Raw genomic sequence first — 10,617 nt, 5'->3', positions numbered from 1 at the left:
GAATGTTACAGAGAAAGAAAAAAAAAACAGAATCACCTATTGAAGATTGAAATTACTGAATTAAATCACAAAATCATTGACCATAGATTGACCAATACGGAGTAAAAGTCACAGTTAAATATCACATACTGTTAGGCACAGAATGAAACCCACACTCACATGTCCTGCAGGGAAAGACAAACATGACACGACCCAGAATGTCCATGCATTTCCTCCTGCCATATTCCGTATATATGACCAAATAGATTCTTTTGTTAACTGCTCAAAAACATCATCGCTGCCAGTGTTATCATATTATATTTGATCAACTCTTTCCACTCCACAACCCTCCATATTTTTTCAGACCTGTCTTGCTGAATATTTGTAGCCAGTAATAATAAGTTCCCATGCTCGCCTAGTTTCAGCCAGAATTATGTAATTGCCACTATATAAATCTTTCATGTGGTTACTTGTGGCTGCAGCTGACCAACCTTATTTGGCACGCAACATAGATTTAAAGACTTGCACTTCAATGCTTGCATTTGCCCATGTCTGACCCCAACTATACTGGACGGTTCCGTCCTGGTGATGGACGGAAGTGCAGCAGGGACGGTACATCCTGATAAGGAATGGAAGGGTCGAGAAATTATATGTACAGAGTGAAAAAATAGACGTGTTCGTACCAGCAAAATGGAAATGGTTGAAGAGACAGAGGGACTCAGAAAGTCATGGTTAAGGGCGGGCAAAGGGGTTTGGACGATCTGACTGCTGCGTCAGTTTGTGGCTGTGATAGGCATGACGTGTGATTGGTTACTTTAGATATCCAATCAGACAGATTTAGCTTTTAGTTTTAGTTTTAGTTTTAGAGATACAGCACTGAAACAGGCCCTTCGGCCCACCGAGTCTGTGCCGACCATCAACCACCCATTTATACTAATCCTACACTAATCCCATATTCCTACCACATCCCCACCTATTTTTATAATGGCCAATTAACCGATCAACCAGCATGTGGGAGGAAACCGGAGCACCTGGAGGAAAACCACGCAGACACAGGGAGAACTTGCAAACTCCACACAGGCAGTGCCTGGAATTGAACTCGGGTCACTGGAGCTGTGAGGCTGCGGTGCGAACCGCTGCGCCACTGTGCCGCCCAACATCAGGCAGTGACATCATTGTAAACCAGCCAATCATGAGCATGGTCTTCTCCCATCCTGCATTAGCATAGGGCTCTGGGGATGTCTATAAAATGCGAGCTTGGAGCGAAATTTCTGTTATTCTGTGTCTGAAGTTGATCGTGATCATGGTTGACGAGAAGAAAACTGCAGCACCTTCCAAGAAGGGCGCAAAGAAAGTTCTGAAGAAGGCGCCAACGAAGGGCAGCAAGAAACGTAGAAGATCCAGGAGAGAAAGTTACTCCATCTACGTGTACAAAGTGATGAAGCAGGTTCACCCTGACACCGGCATCTCCTCCAAGGCCATGAGTATCATGAATTCGTTTGTGAATGATATTTTCGAGCGAATCGCGGGTGAGGCTTCCCGCCTGGCCCATTACAACAAACGCAGCACCATCAGCTCCCGGGAGATCCAGACCGCCGTGCGCCTGCTGCTGCCCGGGGAGCTGGCCAAACACGCCGTGTCGGAAGGGACAAAGGCAGTCACCAAGTACACCAGCTCCAAGTAAATATCCGCAATGTACTGAAACACACCCAAAACACAAAAAGGCTCTTTTAAGAGCCAACCACAACTTCTCTAAAATAGCTACAAGATCATCATGATTATCGAATTCTTTTTATGTTAATACGAATACTCTGCAAATATTTGATGGCGGTTGTGAATCTCTGTTTAAATCCGGTCAATTTAAAGATGTTCTCAGTTACTTGGTTGCCGTGTTGAAGTTTGACTATATTTACGAATAAGTACATTTGTTTTACAAATATATTGGCGGGCTTTTCAAATGTGAAATATCGTTGGGAGCCTGACCATTTCGCGCTCTTATTTTCCGCTCGAAACTCACTGTCTTCTTGTGATTGGTGAATTGAGCAGCTCTCTGATTGGTTACATGTACAGCACAATGACACCGAGTGCTGACTGACCAATCAGCAGTGTCCCCAACACCATTCCTCCAGAAGGTACAAGGAGGAGGAATGTGGGCGGATCTCAGCATTCTTCGTGAAAGTGTTTGTGAGATTGTGGCAATGTCTGGAAGAGGGAAGACCGGTGGGAAATCTCGGGCCAAACCCAAGTCTCGCTCCTCCCGAGCAGGATTACAGTTCCCGGTCGGCCGTGTTCACCGCCACCTCAGAAAGGGGAACTATGCTGAGCGGGTGGGTGCCGGAGCCCCGGTCTATCTGGCTGCTGTGCTCGAGTATCTGACAGCTGAAATCCTCGAGCTGGCCGGCAACGCGGCCCGGGACAACAAGAAGAGCCGTATCATCCCCAGACACCTGCAGCTGGCCGTCCGCAACGACGAGGAGCTGAACAAGCTGCTGGGAGGGGTGACCATCGCTCAGGGCGGGGTGCTGCCTAATATCCAGGCCGTGCTGCTGCCCAAGAAAACCAGCGCTCCGAGCACGAAGGGCAAGTGAAGCGGCCTGACTTGAATCTGTGAACCCAAAGGCTCTTTTCAGAGCCACCCACTTTATCTGTGAAAGGGCTGGTTACTGTCTGAAAGACTGTAATATTACACTGTTATCATTGTTTTGTGTTGGAATGAAGTGTACTGGATTTTGGCATTTAGTTGCTCATCAGATGAAATACATTCTAATTCCCTCAGACCCTATTGGAAAGGCACTTTTACCATTCTACCCTTTATGTACCACAAACATTTGTTCAGTTCTAAAACGATCGCCGGTCTATTAAAATGCGCTGTGCACATTGGTTTCGCTACTCTAGATCTTCCAACTGCCACGTCATGAAATCTCCAGCTGCCGGAGACGGACAATATAATGTGTGTCTCCCGGCTTTGAGTAAATAAGTGGTCAAATTTCAGAGACGTTCATGAGCTGGAATGAACAAGAGATCACAACTCTTTCTTTTGTCGATTTGGTGGCTCTTAAAAGAGCCGTTGTGGTATTTGATGCCGAACTCAGTTCAGGGCAGGGTCAGTTTAGGCTCGCTCCCCGCGGATGCGGCGTGCCAGCTGGATGTCTTTGGGCATGATGGTGACTCGCTTGGCGTGGATGGCGCACAGGTTGGTGTCCTCAAAGAGCCCCACCAGGTAAGCCTCGCTGGCCTCCTGCAGGGCCATGACGGCAGAGCTCTGGAAGCGCAGGTCTGTCTTGAAGTCCTGTGCGATCTCCCGCACCAGGCGCTGGAAGGGCAGTTTGCGGATGAGCAGCTCGGTGGATTTCTGGTAGCGGCGGATCTCCCTCAGAGCCACAGTGCCGGGTCTGTAACGGTGAGGCTTCTTCACTCCGCCCGTGGCTGGAGCGCTCTTGCGGGCCGCTTTGGTAGCCAGCTGCTTGCGGGGAGCTTTCCCTCCGGTCGATTTGCGCGCTGTCTGCTTGGTTCTGGCCATTATCTACGGAGACCTTACACAATGTCGCGTTTAATGCTGAAGCTGCTCAGGGACTGCCTATTTAAGACAGTCGAAGGACCGCCCTAATGTTGTGAATGGATGAAGCACCGTCCATCATCCAATTTGAAACGATGTCTGGGATGGAAAAGGGCGGTGGGAATTGCTGCTCCCTGATTGGTTGAACTGCAACAGAAATTTCATCAATTTCAAAAAGCCCCCCAATTTCAAATTAGCAAACTACTCAAAGATTAAATAAAACCGAATTCGGCGGGAACAATTATAATGTCTCATGGCTTTTAGCGTCATTTTTTTCCGCCCTAGATCCCCCTCTGTTTCTTCCAACACGGTTTGAATTGGGATTCATTCCCTGTTCGGTCTCTGGCGTGAATAAAGCTCCGGCCATTTCTTACTCTAACGGGAGTAAATCCTTTTCTACATCTTTACCGGCAGTTCAGGTCGGCAATGGACATTATCAAATGCAACCTTTTAATTCATAACGCGGTTATTAAACATGGAACAGAAGAAGATAGTGAAAAAATGTGCGAGACGTAAAGTGACTATAAGAGAATGCAATACTGATCTGATAAAGTCCACATAACATTGGATGAGTTACAACAATTTCACATCCCAAGACATCCCCGCTGCAGTTTCAAGGTCACTTATCTCTATATGAGGTTTTGGGTGGCTCTTATAAGAGCCTTTTGTTTTTGTTGGACAAGGTCGAATTGTTTAGCCGCCGAATCCATAGAGAGTGCGGCCCTGGCGTTTCAGAGCGTACACCACATCCATGGCGGTGACCGTCTTGCGCTTGGCGTGCTCAGTGTAGGTGACCGCATCTCTGATCACATTCTCCAGGAAAACCTTCAGCACCCCGCGGGTCTCCTCATAGATCAAACCCGAGATGCGCTTCACTCCGCCACGGCGAGCCAGGCGGCGAATTGCTGGCTTGGTGATGCCCTGGATGTTATCACGAAGCACTTTGCGGTGCCGCTTTGCTCCGCCTTTGCCCAGTCCTTTGCCTCCTTTACCTCTTCCTGTCATGATGTTTCTTCAGACAAACCGATTCTGAATGAGAAACGAGTAGTTTCTGCTGCCTTTTTATACAGTCTGCCCCGACCTGACTGAGAAAGAGACAGAGAGCCAGAGGCGGGTCTGGAGGAAACTGAGTGACAGACAGAGCAGAGAAATGTCTTTGATCCTCTCGCTCCGCCTCCCACTTGCTCGAACCGCCAATTCAAGAAAAAACAGTTCTCGACATTAGAGCTCAGCATAAAACATGGAGATTCGGCATTTTTAATCACTGATAACAGAAATTAGCGCTTTAAATAAGGATCTGTTACAATTAAAAGTTCGCAATACACCCGCCTAAGTGCAGTGCTTCCGATCACAAGTCAACCTGTTTCGGCACACCTCTCCTCCCAGACGGATTGAGCAGTTTACTGAAACCGAACCCCAGCTGAATTATACAAAATCATGTATTGGGGTTTGAGATGTGACGCGGGGTTTCTCGCCCGTGTTACTGTGTTACAGGCTGTCGCCCTGAAACGAGCATGAACTGAGACTTCACCGAACATATACCCGGGTACAGTGAGGCCCGGACATCCCTGATTGGTTACAGAGAGTGAGGAAGGGCTGGGTTGAGAGTCACCAGGGAACCTGGATTTAATTCAAATCATTTCTAGGTGAAATGTGCACACGACTGCGGGACAGGGATCATTTGATCGGGGGATCAGCTCTTTCCTGAGAGACGTGGGTGGCTCTGAAAAGAGCCTTTGGGTTCAGATGTCTACAAGTTTCCCGTGCTGTTTCACTTCTTTCCAGGGGCTGCTTTCTGAGCCTTTGCTGCTTTCGGCTTCTTCCCGCCCCTTGATGATTGAACTTTCTTGGGCGGCTTTCCGCCCGTGGCCCTCTTGGCTTTATTGGCATTCTTCGCTGGAGATTTTTTTGGAAGCGTTGCTTTCTTTGGTGTTGCCGCCTTCTTGGTGCTCACTTTCTTGGCTGCTGTCTTCTTGCTGCTCACTTTCTTGGCGACTATTTTCTTCCCTGGGGATTTCTTGGCTGTTTTCTTTGTGATCTGTTTCTTGGCAGCTGTTTTCTTCACTAAAGATCTCTTGGCTGCTCCTGTCTTAATCTTCTTCACCACATTTCCCTTCTTTTCCTGTTTCGCGATTTTGAAGGTGCCGGAGGCCCCCGTGCCCTTCGTCTGCACCAGGAAGTCTTTCGTCACAAGCCGCTTGATACTTTGCTTGATTTGGAACTTGCCCTTCTCCACATCGACACCTTTAACACGCAGAGCCTTCTTTATTGCCTGCAGTGACATCCCACTGCGGACACTGCATTCCGCCACAGTCTTGAGGATCAGCTCGCCCAACTTGGGACCGCCTGAACCCTCCCGGGGAGCCGCTTTCTTCTTCTTGGGAGTCTTGACTTGAGCGGCGGCGGCTGGAGGAGCCGTTTCGGCGGCTGCAGTGTCGGTCATGTCCAGGACTCTGCACAAAGTCTCTCTGTCAGTCAGAACTGGGTCAGAAATGAAGCTGGTGGTGGCGGCACTGAGCAATTTAAAGGCAGCGAGCGGACGGGGCGGAGACAACCTGCTGTCAGCTCCCGGCTCCTGCTGCCTCTCTGTGTTTCTCTCTGGTCCTAAACTCTCCAATTCCACTGAAATTCGGGTATTCCAGAGTCCCAGGCTAGATCCTTCCTGTCTCTGACATCAGAATGTTTGCTGTCACAAAGGTTTCACTTGAAGTAAAGACTCCATTTTCGACTGAAACCCGTTTCATTGCTGCACTGATGACTCTCTCTCAGCCGATCGCTGACATGTTCCATACTTTTCGATTAAAATCTTGAAATCAACAAACAAACAACACTGAATTCCCACATTGAGGATTAGAAGGGGAGCAAAGTGCTTCTTTGACTGGAAAATCTTGTTATTTTACACAAGAGGGACTCGGAAATCCGGCGATGAGACCAGACCCACAAACACAGTGGCATTAGACTAACGCGCCCGCCCCTTTAATACACTCTCTTCCACAATATTCACATCCACACAATCTCAGGCCGAACTTTTCGCTCAATTTAGCGTTCCCAGGACAGGATTTCCCCTCCGCTCGGCCTGTGCTGCGGATTCACGGTGGGTATTTGTATTTTCTAGACTCAGTAAGTGTTAAACACTCTGAGACTGGCGCTGCGAATGTTGTCTGTTTATTAGGTTCGACGGCAAGAGCAAATCACAGCTTTGAATGTGTTCAAACTACTGTCCGGTTTGATGTTATTGATCGCACATATAAACATGTTTCCTGACGGTGAAAATACAAATTATCGACTGTCTCTTCCTATAGTCTATCCATATTTTTCCAGGTGTCCCAGACATCCCATTGTCAACAAGGAGAGATGTCCAGTTACAGAATAATCCCACATTCAGACGCTGTGTTTTTTTTTTATTCCAGGCAGTGACAGGCTGGTTCTCTCCGTCCTTCGATGCAGGACTGAAGACACCGTCTGTTAGCGTGTCCATAACACACTCAATAACACCATTACCCTTTAATATACAACAACAGAGGGACAGAGAGAGGGAGAGTGAAAGAGAGAGAGGGGTGAGAGAGGGAGAGAGAGAGTGTATCAGTCTTACATTTCCAAAAGGTCTGGCAGCATCTGTGGAGAGAGAAACAGTGTTAACGTTTCGGGTCAGTGATTCTTTCTTCGGAATTGTGTCTCTCCCTCTGCCTTTGGTGCTGTATCTATGTTCGCGATACAGTTAGTGAGTGTTATATGTATGTATTCTATTGTAGTACTGATAGTCTCTCACTCGCTCTATGTCTGTCTGTCTGTCTGTCTCTCTCTGATGATACAGGTGAAGGTGACATAGGGGTGAAGGGGTTCGAAGAAAGGTCACTGACACGAAACGTTAACTCTGCTTCTCTCTCCACAGATGCTACCAGACATGCTGAGTATTTTCAGCATTTCTTGTTTTTATTTCAGATTTCCAGCATCCGCAGTATTTTGCTTTTATTATTATAATTTCCAACTGTGTGTCCATATCACACTGAACAACAGTATTTCACCTTCACCTGTATCATCAGAGAGAGAGAGAGAGAGAGAGAGACCATCAGTACTACAATAGAATGCATACACATAACACTCAGTAACTGTATCGCCAACATAGATACAGCACCAAAGGCAGTGGGAGAGAGACAGCATCAATAGCGAAAAAAAGGCAGAGAGAGAGAAAGATCTGGAGTGGGCGAGAGGCTTGGGTGATGGTGAGAAGGAGAGATATGCATTCACTCAGAATCATAGAAACATTGAACGTTTATGGCACAGAAAGGAACCACTTGACCCATCGTATCTGTGCCAGCCGAAAAAATTTCCACCCATTCTAATCCCACCTGCCAACATTTGGTCCGTAACCCGGCAGATTACGGCACTTGAGATGCATATCCAGACTTCTTTTGAGTGATTTGAAGGTTTATACTTCAACTACCCTTTCAGGCAGTGAGTTCCAGACCACCACCACCCTGTTTGATTTATTCATTCATATGATGTGGGTGTTGCTGGCTTGGCCAGCATTTATTGCCCATCCATAACTGCCCTTGAGGAGGTTGTGGTGAGATGGCTTCTTGAACCGCTACACTCCATGTGAGGTAGGTACAATCATAGTGTTGTTAGGAAGGGAGTTCCAGGATTTTGACATAGCGACAGTGAAGGAATGGCAATATAGTTCGAAGTCAGGATGATGTGTGATTTGGAGGGGAACTGGCAGGTGATGGTGGTCCCATGCATCTAGTACCCTTGTGCTTCTAGTTGGTAGTGTTCACGGGTTTGCAAGGTGCTGTCTAAAAAGCCTTGGTGTGTTGCTGCAGTGCATCATGTGGATGGTACGCATTGCTGCTACTGTGTGTCCGTGGTGGAGGGAGTGAATGTTTGTACATGGGGTGGCAATCAAGTGGGCTGCTTTGTCCAGGATGGTGTCGAGCTTCTTGAGTGTTGTTGGATCTGAACGCATCCAGGCAAGTGGAGAGTATTCCATCACACTCCTGACTCCCGCCTTGTAAATGGTGGACAAGCTTTGGGGAGTCAGCAGGTTATTTGCTCGTCGCAGGATTCCTATCCTCTGATCTGCTCTTGTAGCCACGGTATTTATATGGCTACTCCAGTTCAGTTTCTGGTCAATGGTAGACCCTAGGATATTGATAGTGGGGGATTCAGCGATGGTAATTGCCATTGAATGTTAAGGGGAGATGGTTAGATTCTCTCTTGTTGGAGATGGTAGTTGCCTGGCACTTGTGTGGCGTGAATGTTACTTGCCGTTTATCAGCACAAGCCTGGATATTGTCCAAGTCTTGCTGCATTTCTACACAGACTGCGTCAGTTGCTGAGGAGTCACAAATCCTGCAGAACATTAGAACATTAGAATATGTGCAATCATCAGTGAACATCCCACTTCTGACCTTATGATTGAAGGAAAGTCATTGATGAAGCAGCTGAAGATGGTTGGACATAGGACAATACCCTAAGGAACTCTTGCAGTGATGTCCTGGAGTTCAGATGATTGACTTCGAACAACCACAACCATCTTCCTTTGCACTAGGTATGACTCCAACCAGCAGAGAATTTTCCCCGTGATTCCCATTGACCTCAGTTTTGCTCGGGTTCCTTGATGCCATACTCAGTCAAATGCTGCCTTGATGTCAAGGGCAGTCACTTTCTTCTCACTCTTGAGTTCAGCTCTTTTGCCCATGTTTGAACCAAGGCTGTAATGTGGTCAGGAGCTGAGTGGCACTGGTGGAACACAAACTGAGCGTCACTGACCAGGTTATTACTGAGGAACTGCTGTTTGATGGCACTGTTGATGACACGTTCCATCACTTTATTGATGATTGAGAGTAGACTGATGGGGTCTAATTAGCCAGCTTGGACTTGTCCTGCTTTTGGTGTCCAAGACATACCTGGGGAATATTTCACATTGCTAGGTACATGCCAGTGTTGTAGCTGTACTGGAACAGATTGGCTATGGGCGCAGCAAGTTCTGGAGCACAGGTCTTCAGTACTATTGGAGAACATTGTCAGAACCCAGAGCCTTGGCAGTATCCAGCACCTTTAGTCGTTACTTGATGTCACACGGAGTGATTCGAATTGGCTGAAGTCTGGCATCTGTGATGCTGGGGCCTCCAGGAATAGTCTGAGATGAATCATCAACTCGGCACTTCTAGTGAAGATTGTTGTAAAGGCTTCAACCTTATCTTTTGCACTGATGTGCTGGGCTCACTCATCATTGAAGATGGGGATATTTGTGGAGCCACCTCCTCCAGTTAGTTGTTTAGTTGTCTACCACCATTCACGGCTGGATGTGACAGGACTGCAGCACTTAGATCTGATCCATTGGTTATGAAATCGCTTGGCTCTGTCTATCGGATGCTGCATACGCAGTTTGACATGTAAGTAATCCTGTGTTGTAGCTTCACCAGGTTGAGACCTCATTTTGAGGTATGCCTGGTGCTGCTTCTGGCATGCCCTGCTGCACTCTTCATTGAATCACGTTTGGTCTCCTGGTATGATGTTAATTGTAGAGTGAGGGATATGCCAGGCCATGAGCTTAAAGATTGGGGTTGAGTACAATTCTGCTGCTGTTGGTACCTCGCTCATCTTATACAAACATACGAATTAGGAGCAGGAGTAGGCCACTCGGCCCTTCGAGCCTGCTCTGCCATTCAATAAGTTTATTTCTGAACTGATTACTCCACATTTCCAGCTCGACCCGGTTTTCTACACTCCCTTTCTTGTCAAGAATCTATTTACCTGGACCTGAAAAATATTCAAAGTCTCTGCTTCCTTCGCCTTCTGAGGAAGAGAATTCCCAAGTCTCACGACCCTCTGAGAAAAAAAATCTCCTCATCTCTGTCTTAAATGTGCGACCCCTTATTTCTAAACAGTGACCCCTTGTTATAGATTCTCCCACAAGGGGAAACATCCTTTCCACATCCACCCTGTCAAGACCCCTCAGGATATTATATGTTTCAATCAAGTCACATCTTACTCTAAGTTCCAGTGAATACAAGCTTTGCTTGTCCAATATTTCCTCTTAAGACAGCCCGTCCACTCCAGGCATTAGCCTAGTAAAC

At 47.3% G+C, this 10,617-nt stretch overlaps 3 protein-coding genes across 3 annotated transcripts; 2 read left to right on the top strand and 1 right to left on the bottom strand.

Moving 5' to 3' along the window:
* Positions 1-1,282: 1,282 nt before the first annotated feature.
* LOC137356152 (histone H2B 7-like) lies at positions 1,283-1,713 on the top strand. The gene has a single exon (XM_068021967.1). The coding sequence runs from the start codon at positions 1,283-1,285 to the stop codon at positions 1,661-1,663; it is 381 nt and encodes a 126-aa protein (XP_067878068.1). The 3' UTR covers positions 1,664-1,713.
* A 413-nt stretch (positions 1,714-2,126) lies between these two features.
* Positions 2,127-2,567, top strand: LOC137356362 (histone H2A-like). The gene has a single exon (XM_068022249.1). It carries the CDS (start codon positions 2,127-2,129, stop codon positions 2,565-2,567), a length of 441 nt encoding a protein of 146 aa, XP_067878350.1.
* A 2,739-nt stretch (positions 2,568-5,306) lies between these two features.
* LOC137356283 (histone H1-like) lies at positions 5,307-5,978 on the bottom strand. The gene has a single exon (XM_068022153.1). It carries the CDS (start codon positions 5,976-5,978, stop codon positions 5,307-5,309), a length of 672 nt encoding a protein of 223 aa, XP_067878254.1.
* Between the last annotated feature and the right edge of the window lie 4,639 nt (positions 5,979-10,617).

This window comes from Heterodontus francisci, chromosome 45 (genome assembly GCF_036365525.1).
Source record: "Heterodontus francisci isolate sHetFra1 chromosome 45, sHetFra1.hap1, whole genome shotgun sequence".
Classification (NCBI taxonomy): Eukaryota; Metazoa; Chordata; class Chondrichthyes; order Heterodontiformes; family Heterodontidae; genus Heterodontus; species Heterodontus francisci.
This window is presented reverse-complemented; position numbering and strand designations above follow the sequence as displayed.

Coding starts and splice junctions, on each gene's coding strand:
- LOC137356362 (XM_068022249.1), top strand. CDS start 2,127: ATGTGGGCGGATCTCAGCATTCTTCGTGAAAGTGTTTGTGAGATTGTG.
- LOC137356283 (XM_068022153.1), bottom strand. CDS start 5,978: ATGACCGACACTGCAGCCGCCGAAACGGCTCCTCCAGCCGCCGCCGCT.
- LOC137356152 (XM_068021967.1), top strand. CDS start 1,283: ATGGTTGACGAGAAGAAAACTGCAGCACCTTCCAAGAAGGGCGCAAAG.